Source organism: Anolis carolinensis, chromosome 3, assembly GCF_035594765.1.
Source record: "Anolis carolinensis isolate JA03-04 chromosome 3, rAnoCar3.1.pri, whole genome shotgun sequence".
In the NCBI taxonomy this organism is placed as follows: domain Eukaryota; kingdom Metazoa; phylum Chordata; class Lepidosauria; order Squamata; family Dactyloidae; genus Anolis; species Anolis carolinensis.
In genome coordinates, this window is record NC_085843.1 from 251,949,363 (window position 1) to 251,968,458 (window position 19,096).

Consider the following 19,096-nt stretch of genomic DNA (forward strand, 5'->3'; position numbering starts at 1 on the left):
TTTAAATCTCAAGACATGCCATCTGATCTTATATATTTAAATACCATACACCTTACCGACTCCAGTAGCCCTTACATAGACCCTTTCACAGAACACAGTTTTAGTACTGTGCTTCCATTTAATCTGCTGGGTCAACATCCTATCGAATTCTGGAATTTATAGTTTGAAGGAACATTTGGAATGCTCTTCCAGAAAACTCTACTGTATCACCAAATTATAAACTCTAGGATTCATATGATGTTACCATGGTAGTTTAAGTGGAAGCATAGTACTATAATTGTGTAGTGCAGGATGGCCCTTGGAACCCACTCTCTTGGGTTTTAGTGGTAGCAGTGAAACTGATGCTGAGACATTAGTGCTACTTTTCTGCCTCCTTTTTATTTCTTGGGAAATAGCTGTGGATGCTTGATTTTGGATTGAATCTTCAGCATTATATTCTCTACATTCCATTGCACCAGGACACATTAACAGAACATTCTTCACAATGTAATTTATGTGGCAAATCAGGACAGGCAACGAGCATGGAGAGGTATGCCAGAGATATGAAAAGACTTCCACTGGGCAGAAAAAATGTAACAATTGCAATCTGTCTACTTTTGCCATAGTTACTAAGGAGAATGAAGTACATGCCAACCTGTAAAATCCTTTTAATGTTGTACTTGCATTTTATAAGAGGATTTTGAAAGTGTAAATGTGTACTTAGTTTGTATTTTGCAGAATGTAAAAATGTGAGAGAATTGTCCAGCTTGGGTCCATTTTCTGCTGACTAAAAAGAAAGATCAGAAAGCATGATGATTTAATAATATCATCAGGCAAGAGGGTGTACAGCTTCAGCCTTGTGGCTCCTCTAAACAGGGCAAATACATCAGGAATTTTTGATATTCTTATGATCAGAATGACAGTTTCTTAGACTTTTTAAAGTATCCCAATCACATAGAATAATAGAATCATAGATTCTATGATTCCAGATTATTTTTTGTAAAGTCCCAGCACCAGCCACAATGTTTTATTCCTACCTTTGAATAGGTTTATTTTTAATTTTGAGAGATACTAGCATTAATTTTTTTTTATCTTCTCTCTTGTTTTAAAACAACTCTTGTTCTTGAAGTAATAGTGCATCAGTGAAATTGACTTTTGCACTGTAATGCTGCAATTTCCACTTCAAATTCTAAGTCAAACTCAACAAATCAGGGGTTTAAAAAACTTTGGAAGAGCCCTGGTGCCAGTCCAAAAAATTACAGAAACAGCTCCCCTCCCCCCCAAAAAAATGGAACAAGAAGATACAGAGCAGAAAACAACCAGGAAAACCCAAGGTGTTATAGTGGTAGAGCTCTTCCTTATTTTGACCAGTCTGGAAAAGCCTTATGATGACATAAATTTCTATGATAGATCTGAACAGTTCTCATTCTTACCATTAAAAATGAGTAACCTATCCATAGACTTCTCCAGTTTGATGGACAAGGAGGAATGGATTGGTCTTGACTATGAACAGCAACAGCCTGGGTAGGAGCTTCACATACTGCACATCTGCTAATGTAAGGTTTTATTTCTTCATCAGAGAGGGGCATCATGGGCAAGGGAGCTGCAGTTGATAGCCAATATGACTTATCATTTCGACTTGCATAGTAGCAGACTTGGTTGATATTGCAGTAGGCAAAAGGCATGGTACTAAACACAGGAAGACAAGATCCTGCCAAACCTAGAACAAAGGAAAATCCATCAGGCTTTGACAATTACAGCTCCATATAACCAAATACTTCCGAAAAATTTTAAGCTAGTCTTGAATCTTACCTAAAGTTTACACAACCAGGAAAATGTGCTGATAGAGAATTCTACAGATACCATGGACTGCCAAAGCCTCTCAAGTTTTGAACTCTCACTAGAAGCCCAAATGCCTTAATGTGTTTTGGAAACATCATGAGACAACAAGGCTCAGTGCTTGGTAATATGAAAAGCAGTAAGAAAGGAAGAAGACTACATTGCGGATTGATTGATTTGATAAAAGAAATATCAGTACTGAGTCCTAAGTATGTATGTTGAAGACTAAAGCTCTTGCAGATGTTCATTCATAGAACTACCCTAACTCAAAGCTAACTTGATAGTGAATAACAAGAAGAAGAAAATAGGTCAGTGGTAGAGTATATGTGGCGCAACTGCAATAAATGTGGGAAAGGGTGCCACAGATATGTAGGGAGGCTAGAGAACCTGAGAAAAATGTGATTTTTACATCTAGATGCTGTTTCCCCTCTTTTTTAAATCTATATCTCAAGAGAAGAAATAATGAACCAGGAGACTAAAGAATACAGCATTCTAGGAAATGAGGCGTGAAAACCGTCTCTATCCGCACTTTTCTGTGATACATGTCTGTTATCCACTTCTATGTAACTAAATAGATGCCCAATAGAAACATCACCCACAACAATATACAATCATGTTTAGCTACCACTCTAGGTATTCAAATGTCTGAAACTCACCCTACTTGAAAAGGTTACTTTTCAGAGTAAATTGGCGTGTACTTTGTTCTATCCAACAGTGTGCAGCAATAGTGCAGAAAATAATTGTATCTTCTTTCTTGGTAAACGGTGAAATGCACTACTCACCAAGATCTTGATTATGGGCCTTCTCCTGCCCTTCAAAGTACAGCAGGCTGTATCCAGTCCACAGTCTTGACATTCCCTCTGGGCAAAGTGGTACTACATCTGATTGGCTGTGAAGAACAATCAGGAATCCAGTAGCAATTCTTGTTTCAGGTGCTGGGGGTCCTGGCATTCCAGTTGGACCTGGAAGACCTTATAGAATGGAGAAAGTGTGAGCCAGAGATATTACTTGTAAAAGGATGTTCTCATCTTTTTTTTCTTTGGGTTTTGCTGTTTTAAAATGGATTTTACTATTGAGTTGAAGGTTCTAAGTGATGGAGCTTTTGCAGGGCATGTAAGACACACCTGTTTCGGCAGGCTTTTGATTTCTGTTATTGATGTTTTTAAAAGATGTTTTAAAGATGTTTTTAATTTGTTAGATTTTAGTCTGTTCTTGTAAGCCCTAGGGGAGTGGCAGCATATAAGTTTGAATAATAAATAAATAAAATAAACTCAGAAAAAATGTATTTATTTGTCCGTCATAATCAATGAGATTGCAGGGTACTCTCAAAACAACTTTGAAATCAAGATCAAAACTAAATATGTTAGGCTATTTGACATGATGTTCTAGGGACACAAAGGCCATAATGTTTGTTGTGTATAAAATGCATGCAATCAAAAGCAAGCCAAATATTTTCCTGGTTTTACAACAAATGGCATATATCAGAATACTTACCTCTCAGCCCAATGTATCCTTTTTCTCCTATGTCACCTTGATCACCAAAAGGTCCTGGAGGCCCAGGCAAGCCACTCTGACCAGGCTGACCTACAAAGCCACTTTCCCCTTTCATTCCTAAAATACAATATATATTTACTTGTAATTGTAATTATGGTTCAATGCTATGCGTAACTATTAACTGCTTTATTAATGCATCACAAGTCTTATATTAAACATAACAGTTTCCACCCATTATGTAATAGCTGCTTCCATTTAAAATGATTCAGTTGTCTCATTTTAAAATGATACTGACTTTTTAAATGCTTCAGAATTTTCAGCAATTTTGTTTGGCAATTAGATTTAAATTCAGAAGTGCTGTATCTGATTGGGGGGAGGTAGAATAGGAATAGTGTTTCTGTACTGATCACAGTGCTAAAAAAAACCCCAAGAAGCACTATATTTCTTTTTACGTAAAGTGCTGCACAAATATGACACTTGCAGTAGTGAGTAGAAATCTCAAAAAATAAAAAATGACATCAAATTAAATTGGTTGAATGACTGAAATTTCATAAAAAGTTAACAAACATTGCAACAAAAACCTTGATGCCTATTTAATGCACACACCCCAGAACACACACACACACACAGGAAGTAACAGAAATAACTGCATATAACTAAAATGTGTTTTGTAGACCAGCCTTTCAATTTCTTGGAACATTTTATATTATCATCTGTCTTGAGCATTAGTATCATCTTAAGTTCTGGTGTATATTATCGATATGTGGTCTAAAGTAATAGTTAAGGAACCTTTACACAAAGTAGTTATACAGATATGGAATACCAAAAATCCACAAAACCTATCCCTTGTTCCAAAGTAAAATGTCTACAGGCTCATAGCTACATTGCAGTATGTAGAAACAAGCAATACTACCCACAACATGTTTACCTTCTCCTTTGGTTTCTCCATGATAAAATAATGTCTCCTTTATGTGGATAATGAGAGCCAGGAAAGAACATTTTAATATAGGGTTTTGTAACATGATTTGTAAGTATCTACTCTCATGGAAGGAGGATAATTATCAGTGTGTGACACAATCCAATTGGAATTATGTAGACTTTATAAGAATGGATGTATGAAAATGTATCTTAAACATTGTGGTGACCCTGTGTTATCCTTACTGCATGCAATCCATAGTCACAAAATACCTGGTGGGCCAGGGAAGCCTGTTGGGCCTCTTATGCCTATGGGGCCAGGCAATCCTCTTGGGCCTAATACTCCAGGAGGCCCTGGAATCCTAGGACATGATGAATAGTCCACTTTCCCATCTTCGCCAGGATCACCTGAAATGTACAACATTATTAAAATGAGAAAAACAGTAGAATCCCACCCGCCAAAGCCAGTAAACAGAAAATACATATAGGTTCTAAGAAATCTTGGGGGGGGGGGTGTTCTAAGTATTTTATTGCCATATCTCTCTCAGTATAAAAGGATATATAAATAAGTTTATATATGAGAGGAAATGGAACAAAGAGAAAGGGTGTAATGGTACTCTCTCCACCCGCAGCAGTTGATTTTTTGTTTTAAAAATTATATCCTACCTTTCTTGCATATGGAATCTAAGGTAGCTCACAAAATGAATTAAAACAAAGTATGAATTTTAAGTGGCAGATGATTCCACTTTGATGGCTGAAAGTGAGGAGGAGCTGAGGAGCCTTATAACCAAGGTGAAAGAAGAATGTGCAAAAGCTGGGTTGCAGGAAAAACCCAAGATCATGGCAACCAGACAGATCGATAACTGACAAATAGAGGGAGAAAACATGGAGACAGTGGCAGACTTTGTATTTCTAGGCGCGAAGATTATTGCAGACACAGACTGCAGCCAGGAAATCAGAAGATGTTTACTTCTTGGGAAAGAGCAATGACCAATCTCGATAAAATAGTGAAGAGTAGAGACATCACAATGGCAATGAAGGTCCACATAGTTAAAGCTATGATATTTCCCATAGTAACCTATAGATGCGAGAGCTGGGCCATAAGGAAGGCTGAGCAAAGGAAGATAGATGCATTTGAACTGTGGTGTTGGAGAAAAATTCTGAGAGTGACTTGATCAAACCAGTCCATACTCTAGGAAATAATGCCCAACTGTTCATTGGAGGGAAGGATATTAGAGGCAAAGATGAAGTAATATGGTCACATAAAATGAGAAGACAGGAAAACATAATAGAAAAAATGATGCTGGGGAAGGAAGGAAAAAAGAAGAGGGGCCGACCAAGGGCAATATGGATGGATGGTATCCTTCAAGTAACTGGCTTGACCTTGAAGGAGCTGAGGGTGGCCACGGCCAACAGGGAGCTTTGCCGTTGGCTGGTCCATGAGGTCATGAAGAGTCGGAAGTGACTGAACGAACAAACAACAATAAATTTTAATAATTTAGATACTGAAAACAAATAAGCAACTGTACAATATAAAATAATTTTAAATGGCAACAAAACCAATAAAAATTCAGCTTGCACATAACATTTTTCCACATACCCATCAACTGCTTGTTCAGATAAAAAGGGCTATAACTGCCAGTGGAAGGAGAGTGGGATGTATTAGATGAGGGGAATAAAAAGAGGGCCATGCTACTGATTATTATTATGGAATTTTGCATTCAAATTCTGGAGAATAGGGTACACCCTTTGTTATTCTCAAATATTATTTTAAAATAACGTAAGGTAGAGAATAAATGGGTAGTTTGGTTATTTGATTTTGTGCAAAAATGAGATTTAGTACTACACAAGGTATTAAGATGTTTTTCAGTTCTGTACCATGATACTTCCAAGGGCCAGTGGAAGTTTCAGGGGAAATATGGAGTGTCATTAACTTATTTGGCACCGTGATACAGATTCCTAAAGCAATATTATTAGCAGTTTTAAATAAAAAGAAGACAAACAATTGGAGCAAAAAGAAAAATAAATCAGCACTAGGAGGAAATGTTTTCTGAAAGGAACAAATCCTTCAAAAGCTTACCTCTGCAACCTGGTGGATTGAATGACGAAAATCAGATCACGGTCACATGCAGGGAGGAAACAAGCATCATGCAGACAGTTAGTTGAAAATAACCACAAGAACTGTTAATTGTTTCCAAGGCTGGCCCAAAATAGGTTGCTGCCTATAGTCCACACTCAACTCAAAGATTAATTTCATACAGACAGCATGACTTAAATATCAAGTCAGTTTTTATCTGATACAAACACCTGGAGACTTCAAAAGATTGAAACATTTTCATGCCTTTTTGGTCAACCTAATAAAGGTACTGATGCCAGTGACAGGGAAGGATGGAGAGCAAAGAGGAACATGCAACAGACCTCTTGTTGGAGGTGGAATGTATATAACTCTATTAGTGGCAATGGCTGTAGGCATCAAGCAATCAGCCTGCCAACCAATGATCCCTTTTCTTATGTCTGCCCACCAGGAAAATGATGGCAAACAGGAAAAAAGATCAAGATGGCACTAAATGGGATACACATAGACTCCTGCATTTCCTCTTGCCATCTAGTGGTGAGACAGAAGGGATAGCTCATGATCAGGGCTTATCTCTGAATGTCTCCATCCCTATAATCTGTGTTGAGAATTCCCCAAGTGGGGAAGATGAGCACACAGGCTCTGATTCTTCACCAAATGGATCCATCACAGCACCAAAATCACTAGACAAAGAGAAATTGAAACAATTGGGGGGTCCCAAAAATCTCGTGAAATGGCATGAAAAAACTGAACTAAGTGAGAGAGTATAAAGAGAGCTGAGCCTAAAACAGAGCAGTTAGGAATCATTTTTAAAGCTTCCCTGGTGTCCTGGAGGGGAACTTCGGGGAATGGCTACCTGGCCATCTGCTGGCTAAACCAACTAGGGACTGACTAATAATAGAAGGAATCACAGAAAGCTAAGAAAGTCCTTGAAGAAATACCACCAAGAAGAAAATGACAGTAACCGATCCTTCTCCCATAACTGGCAGACAGGGCTCCAGGTAAGTTTGAAACTCATGCTTAAATTATTAAGGAATCTGAAATCTTATTAACAATCTACTCCTATTTGTAAGCCATGCCTGTCATTCTTTCTCCTTGTCTAGAAAGGCTACTTTGTCTACCAGTTATACTTAAGCAAACTATCAGGTCTGACATGATCTGTTACACTAGGCAGAGTAGAACCTTGGAAAGGTACTGTGAAGTATTTAAGTGAATTATCTGTATTTTGGTAACAAATGGTGGGGTGCAAGCATAAATGTAGAATGGCCAACACATCCATGTTATCAAAAAGTTTACCTTTGGGCCCCAAAGGACCAGGTAATCCTCTAAAGCCTTGATCCCCAGGCTCACCAGGAGCACCACGAGGCCCTTGTGCACCAGGGTTTCCCATTGGACCTCAAGAAAAGAATAGTTTGGATTATCACTGTTCTTCAGTTTAAAATAAATATATTGTGTACTGTACAAACCAGGAATTTCAAACCATCATACCTTTCACACCTTCTCTTCCTTGGTTTCCTGAAATACCTTTTGCTCCCATTTTCCCAGTTGGGCCAGGAGCCCCCGGTGGGCCAAAAGTCCCACAATCACCTGGATCTCCTTTAACAAGTATAGTGTTTCCTGGAGGGCCAGGTTCACCAGGAAGACCTGGGGACAAATTAAACAGCATTGATAATGTCCCAAGGTGTGCCACAGAAAAGTACCACTACAGGCACCTACAGTCAAAAGTAGTGTGCAGACTTGCATACATAACCCTAAAAGGCCTTATTAGAATGTATTGTAAATTCCTCTTTTCTGAGCTGGTAGGTAGAAAGCAAAACATTCATTATCCTTTGAGTTTATCACAAAAAATTGGGAGACGTGTTATACTTTGTCAGACCATTGTTTCACCAAGCTTAGTATTGCCTGTGATGATTGGCAGCAGCTCTGCAATTTCAAATATGGTTCTTTTCTTAGCTTTAATACACATGTTGGGAAATGAACCTGAGATTGTTTTCACACACAAACCATGCTCTATACTAGTTCCTTGATGTATCTGTTTTAGGAGTGGATGTAGGATTGCATATAACCATTTTATTATGAGCACTCTCCCTTCAAAGGCTTTCAGAGCAGCTTACAAAGTATAAGCATAATAAAGGTTGTTTGCTCTGAGTAATTTCATAATGCCCATGCTAGAATAAAAAGGCCAGTGCTCCTCAGGACTATTTCTGGAAGAGGATTAATTTATGTAAGTGGCTTCGTTTACTTTTTTAAGTTATTTAAATCATGTTTTTATATGTATAAAAAGTACCTCTCATGCCATCTAATCCAGGAGATCCTTGGTCCCCTGGAGGTCCAGGAAGTATGCTTTCAGAAGGTTGGCCCATGAGGCCTGCAGGCCCAGGAACACCTTGTCTACCTGTAAGACAAAGACTAAAGATTTAACAATGTGTAACAATGACCAAGATAAAATGTTGTTAGATTTTAGCATAGATGTCTTTATAATTTCAAAATGTGTAGAACCCCCTGGCTGGAAGTGTTTCAGGCCCTTTCCTTTTCCCCAGAGCTATACTTGCCAAAGACAATTTGTTTCTTCCCTTGTAGCACATCTCTGTGTCTATGATTGCCACGGGAATGAATGGTTGAAAGAACAAACCATAAACCTGTTAACTATGATTTATGTCCATTCTATTAACTGGGCTCTAGAATAATAAAGATCACCACTTAAAAAAACAGAAGAGTGCTTCTTACCAGGAGGACCTAAGAAGCCCATGTCTCCAGGGTGCCCTGGACTGGAGGATCCCGGTAGCCCTGGTTCTCCTCTGTTGCCTTTTGGTCCAGGTTCTCCTATGCATCCTGGAGGTCCCATTTCATTTGAACCTTTGTAAAAGAATTATTCAGCATGAAGCTTTTTAACATCACTGGAGAAAAGCGAAATACAAAACGAAACTGCAAAATGAAGCACACAAAGTCTTTCAAGTGAAATTCTAGAAATTCTTATGGAAAATGTATTGAGTAAGAATCAATAAAAAGGTCTGTGATTTTTTTTCAATTCATTAAAATATAGTTTTTTAAATGCTTTTTCTTCAAAATGATGTGACACCCAAATCTTCAAACAAGCTCTTACCCAAAATTAATTAGCTATGGCCAGAATCCAAAGAATTGTCCACCCAGTCATGGACTTCTTGTCCTCCTGGGCATCACTTCTTTGAGTTCTTTACAAAGAGCATGAAAAGTCAATAAGTCCTTCAAAGTAGACAGAAGGGGCTTCTGCCAAAATGGGGCATTTTATCTCCCCACACATAATTTAACAATAATTTAAAAACTGAATGAAATTCATGGGGTCACCATAAATCAGCAGACAACTTAAAGGCACACACGCACACATCACTGGATATCAATCTCTCACTTGGATTGTGTCAAATTTGTCAATTTGCATACAGCAAATAGTTTACTTAGTAGTAATTTTTCTGTAGCATATTAGATTCATTAGAATATTAGATTCTGTAGCATATTAGATTCATTAACTTTCAGTAAATCAAAACTAATGAATACATAATTTTTCACACATTTAAAAAAAATTAACAACTATGGTATTTTGGTAAAACTAATGACAACCAGTCACTATGTGATTAAGATTTGATTTTCAATAAGCCCAACTAATAATGCCATCAATTTCATATTTAATCTCAGTTTTGTAATGAAAAAAATGTAATTTGGTCATTTTGATTCTTTACCTGGTATGCCTGTCAGTCCTTTTTGACCCTGTAGTCCATTTAGACCATTTAATCCATCCAATCCCAAAAGACCTTTAAAATATTGCGTAGAAAAAGAAAACAAGAGATGGAGTATCAAAAATGAAAGTGATCATTTTATTTATTTATTTATTTATTAAAAACAGCTACTGCAGTTAAGTGAATATGAGCAATGTGTATTCATTCAGCTATAGGTTGTCCGAAAAGTGAGAAATGACAAAAATAAGGGACATGATCAAGACACAATTCCTTGTTGTTTTCATTTACATCTCTATATATCTCCTCCACTCCATCTAATCAATAAACCATTCTGAGGTACAATTCTAAACCCCAGTGAAGACAAGTGAAATATTTTTCTATTGGCAAAAGCATCTCCTTCATTGCTGGAGTGTATCTGCTATGGGGGTCTCCAGTACATCCCCTGGAGGCTCTGTAACACAGATCTACCGCAAATAGAAGAAGCCGAGAAATTGCACAAAGGGTTTTCTTGAGGAGTTGCTGATTCAAAGTTTCAGCAACCCTGACACAGCTCAGAATTTGACATTATCATCATTTCTCTCCTGCCCCTTCCCCAGTTTAAGACCCAAAGCAACTTACAACAAGTTAATAAACACATTGTGTATGACTATGACTAAGTCAAGATTTCTTCTCATTGGTTTCAATAACATAGTAAATAGAAGAAATGAAAATCCAGAAAAAAAGAACATAAAAGATTTTCCACTAAGCAGTGTTTGATACACTCTTCCACCCAGCAACAGATACAGGTCTAGATGGACTATTAAATCTGACACTATATTCCTGACATCTGAAATCTATTGCTTATTGTTTATGCTTTCTGACATTATTTTGGAGGAATGTAAAATAAAAGATACTTCCATGTGCAGGATCTGACTTCCGCATAAGTAAACACTGATGGTTGTAGTTAGTCTTTGGAATCCACTTTGCTGTTTAATTCTCTTGGTTCTTATTTTATTTCAACTATGATTGATGTTTTGTTTACATTGCTTTCTAGGCAATTTCTAACACTTTGGCCAACAATCCAAAAAACATCAACAAGTCTGAATATATATTTGAATCACTCACGCTTCTATAAACTGAGCTGGATGAACTACAAGTGAACTGTTACCATTATTTTTTTTTCCAATATGATTCTTCATCTTGCTTTATTTAAATGCAATTAATGTATGCAAAAGTGGTTTCAAGATTTGGTTATTGATTATAATAATGAAAACCACAATTAAAAACTAAATTAAGTTTGTTTTGGGTTTTTTTTTTGCATGTCCTATATTAGTACTTTTCTACATACATCTGAAATCAGTTTAAACAAGAGTTTTGTAGGTAGAATTAAGATGAATGAAAATATTTAAGACTTATAATACAAAGACCAATAATAACATCACTAAAATCCTGTGTTTATTTTATTGGATATCAGTAAAGGCCCGCTCTTATTCTCATTTCATTGGCAGGCTCTTACAAATGACTGGGCTTAGTCTTTTAGTGCTGTGCATGCCTGTTGTTAAGATTTGTATACAGTCTTTTAATGCATTCAATATTTTGATGTGTAATGTTTTAACCCATAAATAGTTTCATTGTTTTTCAAATCTTATATTTATACTTTTATTAATTACTTAGGTATTTTAATGTGCATACCCAATAAACTGATACCAGTTACAAAACAGAGCTTAGGGCCAGTTCACATTTCAAAATCTCAAAATAGTTTTGAAATGTCAAAATTAAACATGATGGCATCCAGTTATATTTTGCCAGAGAGTGCATTCACAATTTAATCTCACCTGATTTCTTTTTTTATGGGTTTAATTCACAGGGAGCTGAAAAATATTACTCCCACAGAAATAAATACATCTAACTTGGTGGGCTGTTAGTGCATGTTTTTATTTACAATTATATCTCCCTTTCAGCCTGAATAACCTGCTTGCATATCTCATAAAAATCGGGTTTTTCAAAAGGCTTACCTTTTCTACCTGGGCTGCCAGGTAATCCAGGTGAACCAGGAGACCCCAAAAGACCAGGATTGCCTTTTTCACCAGGAGTTCCTGGTAAGCCTGCAACCCCCTGAGCACCTACAGTTGGATGAGATATAATAATAAAATGACAGTTACCAGTCTCTCTTTTAAATTGTCATATGGTTCTATAATATTCAAAACATATTTTATCTGGAAATATACTGATGACTCTAGAAATAACAAAGATAAGAACATATCTATTGGTTGCTCTGGCTAACATTTTTCAAGTGCTTGTAGCAGAATGTGAAAGGTTAACCCAAGTTAAATCATGGCAGTGCCTTATTACTGAATATCTGTATTGATACTACTTGGCCAATGTGGCAAAAGGCACAAGTTTTTTTTCCCCATGGCTGCTACATGTCAAGATGGCTCTGGAAAAAGTCCTCTATGAACTTTGTATTTTGTCTTGTTCTATGATTCTGCTGTTGTTTCATCATTTCCCAGAGACTTGCCCAATACCCATAATATTCAGCTTCTTAAAAACACTAATCTAATTTTCTTTTCTTTCCTTCCACCTCACCTGGGAAGCCAGGTGTTCCTACATATCCAGGTAATCCTTTGGATCCTTGTCTGCCCGGCTTCCCTTGGCCACCTGGTATTCCTTGATCTCCTGGTAATCCATTAAGTCCTTAAACAATCAAATGAACCAACATACTCGGTTTAGAAATTTTAAACAGAAAATACTTCTAAAATGTAAAATTCAAGATGCTCAGGCATATTTCCAAACTTGCTCAACGCTTTTTTTTTCTGCCTAAAACATGGATTAAGATAATGTCATTTCATCTAGAGAAGCAAATCAATCAATTTTTGCATATCAAATTTGACTTCTGTACTAGTGATAAAGTTCCAGACTTTTTCATTTTACTTTAGGGCAGCAGTCTATCTTAGACTAGATTATTCCAAAATCTGAAGAAATCTAAATCCAAAACACTTCTGTTTCCAAGCATTTCAAATAAGGAACACTCAGCCTGAGTTAAATTAGTGAAGAGAGTTAAAATAATCAATCAATGCAGTAGGATAAGAAAATAAGCAAGTTTTTTTAACGAATCCATATTTCTCACAAGATATGAAAAAATACAATTACCTGGTAATCCTGGGTCTCCCATAGGGCCCTTGTTACCAAGCTGGCCAATGTTAATAGCTGGATCACCTCTGGCCCCTGTTAAAATCAATACAGAATTTGCTTCTGAGAACAAGAAATCCCCGCTGAACAAGTAGAGAATAACACCTTCCTTTATCTTTGTCAACATCATAATTTTTTCTGTTCATGCAATCAAATTTTCAAAACATTTTAGGCCTTCAGTTTTTGTAATAACATACCATATATACTCGAGTATAAGCTGACCCGAATATAAGCCGGGGCAACTAATTTTACCACAAAAAAACTGGGAAAACTTATTGACTCAAGTATAAGACAAGGGTGGGAAATACAGCAGCTATGGTAAATTTCAAAAATAAAAATAGATACCAATAAAATTACATTGAGGCATCAATAGGTTACATGTTTTTGAATATTTACATAAAACGGTAATTAAAGATAATAATATGACTTTAATAAGATAAGACTGTCCAACTCTGATTACCTATATACTTGAGTATAAGCCAACCTAAATATAAGCCGGGCAGTACCCTCACTCCAATATAAGCCATGGGGCACTTTTTCAGCCCTAAAAAGGGGGCTGAAAAACTCAGCTTATACTTGAGTATATATGGTAATTGTTTGTAATTCAATGATGTGCCCTTCCTACAGATGACTTGCAGCTCCTAGCATTCTTCACCACTGGCTGTACTGGCTATTAAAATTGCTTGGGTTTGTCATTCAAAAATATCTGAAGGAATGCACATTTCCCATTCTACTTCAAATCATATAGCAACATGCAAACATGATAAGGGTCTACCTTCTCACTGCCAAAAATGATTTACGACACCTTCAGTAAGATAGACATACAAATAAGAAATAACTAGCTAATTGTAACAGACTCCTTCTTCTAATGATGCAGCATAACTTAGCTACACTTCAGTTATACCTTAACTCTGCTCTTTTTCTGGCAAAGACTTTTATTTATGTTTGTAGTTATAGTGCTGGTGCCTCACTAAAGACTGGAAGAAAATATGACTTGGTACAAGCATTGCCTTGTGCTCTGTCATAGGTCTCGAAGAGAAAACAAGAGTGGATAGAAGACTGTGTGGTTTTTTACTGATTGGTAACTTTTGAGAAACACAAAGCCAATGAGTTACTTTTGAGAAAAATCTATAGTTGCAACCAACTATTTGGAGTGAACTAGAATGAAAACAAGAAATAATTACTTTTAAAGGTAATTTCCAAAGTTCTGTGTATACAACCAATCCGATGTTTTTTGGCCCACCAGGATTTATTACTGTTTGCATATCCCTTTCTCCTAGTACAGCCACACAAATCCAAGTAATGGTATTTTTCACATATACTGAATGCATTATCATTGCAACATTACCTTTAGACCCCTTTTCACCATCAAGTCCCGGACTTCCTGGAATACCAGGCAATCCCTGTGCACCCTGATTAATTATTTTATGGAAAGAAAATGTGTATCAATTAACACAAATAAAATGTACTACACTTGGCTCTTCAGAGCTCTCCAGATCTTAAAATAACATGAAAATTGTGTCCTGTGAAGTCTTGAACTTAGTTACATTTTTTAAAAAGAAGGACAATAATGTAAATACAGCACTTTTTTTCAACAGTTCCCTGTATCTACCTCTGATTGCTACTCCTTCTACAGAAATACTGATATTGCTATTGTTTCAAGTGACTTATACAAATAAGAGTCTATACAGAACCTGAAAAATTGACTTTTGGAGTTCTTCAATCTCAGAATCTCCTCCTTTCTCTTTTCTGAATTACAATATCCACAGATCATGCTGGCTTTGGAAACTATGGTCCATGCCAATAAATTTTCCAAATTCTAATCCTCAGATCCATATTTTGCAAAAAAAAAAAAAGGAGTATAGAAGTGAAGCTATCCTAATACACACAAAACCATTTTTTTAAAGTATTGGAACAATACATTTGAAACATTCAACATACATTGAAATACATAAATCACCTGAACTTTGTAGACTAACGCATTTTCAAACAATTACAAGAACAGTCATTTTACACACATTATGTTTACATCAACTTGCTGGAAATAATATTACACAGCGCCTTCTTTAATATAATCAACCTTGATGTCACCAAAGTCAGAGATTTGAAACTAAACAGAAATAACAATGTTACTGATGTTGTCTTAACAGGCATAACAGACTTGCCGAAAACAATGATTTTTTAAAGTACTGTACATGTTCTAATACTTAAGTATAGGAAGGCATTAAAACCATGCCAAACTTGCCCTTTAACATAAGTATGCTAAATAATAGTATACATAACATTTTTTCTGTGATTTGTACCACTTTATTTATTATTGTATTTGCTACAGAAGCTGAACTGAATGTATCTCATAAATCAGTGGTTCTCAACCTGTGGGTCCCCAGGCATAACTCCAAGAAATCCCAGCCAGTTTACTAGGTATTAGGATTTCTGGGAGTTGAAGGCCAAAACACCTGGGGACCCACAGGTTGAGAACCACTGTAAATGATAAATAGCATTTCAGGTTTGCAATAAGTTTACTCTGCAATCTATTCAATAGCCACAAAAATAAAAGAACCAATTTGAAAGTCAGTATGGTCTCCACTAACATTTAGAATTGAATATGTCACATGTTCTAGATAGCTGCGCTTTGCTTTAGGTAATAAGGCGAAGATGTGCCATGAGCAGCTAACTATTACATCCCAAACGCCTGTGCCATTTGATCTGAGAGCAAACACAGAAGTAACTATATAATTCTAAGACTTTCAAAGCCTATTGCTCTCAACCTACCTGGTCACCTTGCTGTCCTTGAAAACCAATTATTCCTCTCGGCCCTGCAGGCCCTGGGAGACCTGGGAGCCCTTGAAAACCAGCCTCCCCAATATCACCAGGTTTGCCTTTTTCAGTTCCTGGACGTCCATCTCTTCCAGGCAATCCTGGGATTCCTTGAAATCCAGGGCTCCCTTTGTCACCTGGAATTATTATTGTGCATTACTAGGTTGTTCACTGTACATCACAGCATTTTCCAGTTGCAAATATTAAATAAGAGAATGCAAAATAACAGTACACTGATTTTGAAGTTAAAGGGAATCTCTAGCAACTCCACAACAAGATGAAACCTGGAAAGGTTACTTTGTGGAGCTGTGTTTCCTAGAATCCCTCTCTAGCATAGCTATTGGTTGGAGAGTCTGGGATTTGTAGTCAAAATCATTTTTCCAAACTACAGTATGTGAAAAAGTAATTTGCTTCATGAGGTGCAATGAAGTTCAGCCACAATTTAAGAAAATGTCTTCACTGAGTAAGATGCTTTATTAAAGTGGACTTGTACTACATTCATAGCTTTGAGAAAACCACATAGCTAATACCTTATATTAGAATTGTTAAAATACTTGCAATGTAAGTTTACCAAAAAGACTCACTTTCCAACATAGTCACTGAATACCAGTGATGAAAACTGTAAATGTGTAAATGGGGTGGAAAGTACTTTACAGTGATTTATTCATATTTGGAAAAAACTAATTTTCATGTAATTAGTAATGGCTTACATTAACTGACCAAGTCACTGCCTAATTAATGAAATGTAAAGACGGTTATGTCTGATCTTCCTTTTAATCTCAGCAGACTTGCATCACTAGCTTAATAGCAGAAACATAACTACGGTGTTATTCGTGCTTTTCAAAATTAAATAGTATGAAGTTTGTGTAAATATAAATGAAAGAGTCTGACCTTAACATTATAGTTATTGGCTATTCACTTACCTTGTATTCCTGGCAAGCCGTCCTCACCAGGAAGACCTGCTTCCCCTTTTCCTCCCTTCTCTATCAATACGGTAATAACACCATCCTCTCCTTGCAGTCCTCTTTCTCCTTAAAAGCAGAACACATAGATGAACAGAGAGATTTGTTAATGACACTGCTGTTTCAGATCCATCCAGTGGCATCATTGGAGCATTTACAAGGGGTGCAAAGTGCATGGATAGCACCATCAGAGAGAGTGATACCAAAATGACTGTATATAAATATTTTGTGCAGTGCTTCAACATAAATTTATAATTTTTAATAATAAAAATATTTTTTATTTTCCTAATTTTTACTCTAACACATACTGTACCAATATACCTCAAAGGCTAAAACTCTGTGCTAATTTGTTTTTTAACTTTCTAAAGCACATGTGCTGTGGTAGGTGTTGGCATTATTATTCAGTTATGATGATGCATCAGATTACATGGGGTCATCTACACATACTACAAGCACACACTGTTGTTTTCATTGTTGTTGCATTTTTATTTCTGCTGATTCTGCCATGTTTCCTTGTATTGTACTCATAATATTGTGGTATGGACTGATATGGGAGGATCTCCTGATCTTCACTGTGAAAGACCTTGCGGATCCAGAATAGCCTCTAGAGTCACTTACAAACCCACCGCCAACACTCCACACTTGGAAGACAATCATACTTAACCACGAGTGATAGCCGATGATGATAGGCGAGGAGGTCAATGGAGTTCCCACGCTGGGTAACACCAAATCAGAGACACCACTGAATCCACCATTCTTACCATTGGGATACACAGACTATGTTCTAAATCTGTTTTAAACCAACTTAGAATTAAGTGACATTTGTGTTTGTTTTTTAGACAACAGCAACAGCTATACTTAGAGGACATCTTCTACTTCATAAACATTAATAAACAGTAAGGATCAGAATGAACATCACAAGGGAAATGCTGATCCATGTTCTCTAGAGGGCCCATCAAACTTACACAGTTATTCCTTTTGAATAACTGTTGCTTCCACATCCTCCTCTTTTTCCCCCTCAACCTTGGTGATCTGAAGACAATGTGGCTCCATCACTATCCATCTTTCCTCAAAAGAGAAATAAATGACATATGACTTAAATTATAATGTAACATATGGAACACATGGCTAAGATGGCAATTACAGTAACTTTATTACATGGTGATGTATTGAGCAATGGACTGAGGTTGTCATATAACTTTGCTTAATTTGACTTAGGGAAAATTGCAGATGGTGTGAATGGCCCATATTCAGCAGACGAATTGAGAAATGTGATGGAAGCAGTTGCCGCTGTCTTCATTTTTGAGGGACAGAGCGGACAGGATTTAGAAATGCTTAGGTTCTAAGGCTGGCTATATACAAGGAAGCTCCAACTTTAGACAAAATGAGGTGATTATGTCAGGCATCAAATACTGGGAGTAAGAACCTGTTGCCAGTTCTTACTCTTGAGCTGTCCATCCATCATCAGGATGCCTCTGTAGCTGTTTTGTTGTCTTGCAGGCCTTATTTATTTATTATTTATTTACAGTATTTATATTCTGCCCTTTTTACCCCTAAGGGGACTCAGGGCGGATCACATTATGTACATATAGGGCAAACATTCAATGCCCATAAACACATCGAACCGAGACAGAGACAACAGACAGACAGACACAGAAGCAATTTAACTCCTGAGGGGATGTTCGATTCTGGCCACAGGGGAGAGCAGCTGCTTTATCATCCACTCTGATGGCACTTCCTCACTTCCTCATTCCAACGTTGTAAATTAGTTAAACTTGCCTCCCCACTTTTATAAGTGGTACCTTATTTCCTACTTGATAGATGCAACTATATTTCGGGTTGCTAGGTCAGCAATGAGCAGGGGCTATATTTATTTTTAATTGACGGGTGCTCACCCCACCACGGGCTGGCCTCGAACTCATGACCTCATGGTCAGAGTGATTTATTGCAGCAGCTGTTTACCAGCCTGTGCCACAGCCCTGCCCCTTACCTAGTTGCCACTTCCCAGTGTATAAAAAGAACCCCACTTTTGGACAAGGTTTCTAAGAATAGATGGGTATAGAGGCAGGCCACTTATCTCAAGTATTCCAGCAGAAATTATATGTATATGTGTGGGTTGTTTTAGCAATAATGGTCCT

The 19,096-nt window shown here is 37.0% G+C and overlaps 1 protein-coding gene across 2 annotated transcripts in view; it reads right to left on the reverse strand.

The window, feature by feature from the left end:
• The window catches only part of col4a4 (collagen type IV alpha 4 chain), a 100,466-nt gene that overhangs the window by 905 nt on the left and 80,465 nt on the right, over window positions 1-19,096 (reverse strand). For both annotated transcript variants that reach the window (XM_008106253.3, XM_062976596.1), the window contains exons 32-46: window positions 16,920-17,027; window positions 15,952-16,133; window positions 14,528-14,591; window positions 13,141-13,215; window positions 12,577-12,684; window positions 12,006-12,113; window positions 10,015-10,086; window positions 9,029-9,157; window positions 8,589-8,696; window positions 7,790-7,945; window positions 7,598-7,696; window positions 4,501-4,635; window positions 3,313-3,429; window positions 2,601-2,789; window positions 1,413-1,699 (exon numbers count right to left, since the gene is read on the reverse strand). In XM_008106253.3, the coding sequence (XP_008104460.2) occupies window positions 1,413-1,699; window positions 2,601-2,789; window positions 3,313-3,429; window positions 4,501-4,635; window positions 7,598-7,696; window positions 7,790-7,945; window positions 8,589-8,696; window positions 9,029-9,157; window positions 10,015-10,086; window positions 12,006-12,113; window positions 12,577-12,684; window positions 13,141-13,215; window positions 14,528-14,591; window positions 15,952-16,133; window positions 16,920-17,027 (1,937 nt within the window). The remainder of the gene's footprint in view (window positions 1-1,412; window positions 1,700-2,600; window positions 2,790-3,312; window positions 3,430-4,500; window positions 4,636-7,597; window positions 7,697-7,789; window positions 7,946-8,588; window positions 8,697-9,028; window positions 9,158-10,014; window positions 10,087-12,005; window positions 12,114-12,576; window positions 12,685-13,140; window positions 13,216-14,527; window positions 14,592-15,951; window positions 16,134-16,919; window positions 17,028-19,096) is intronic.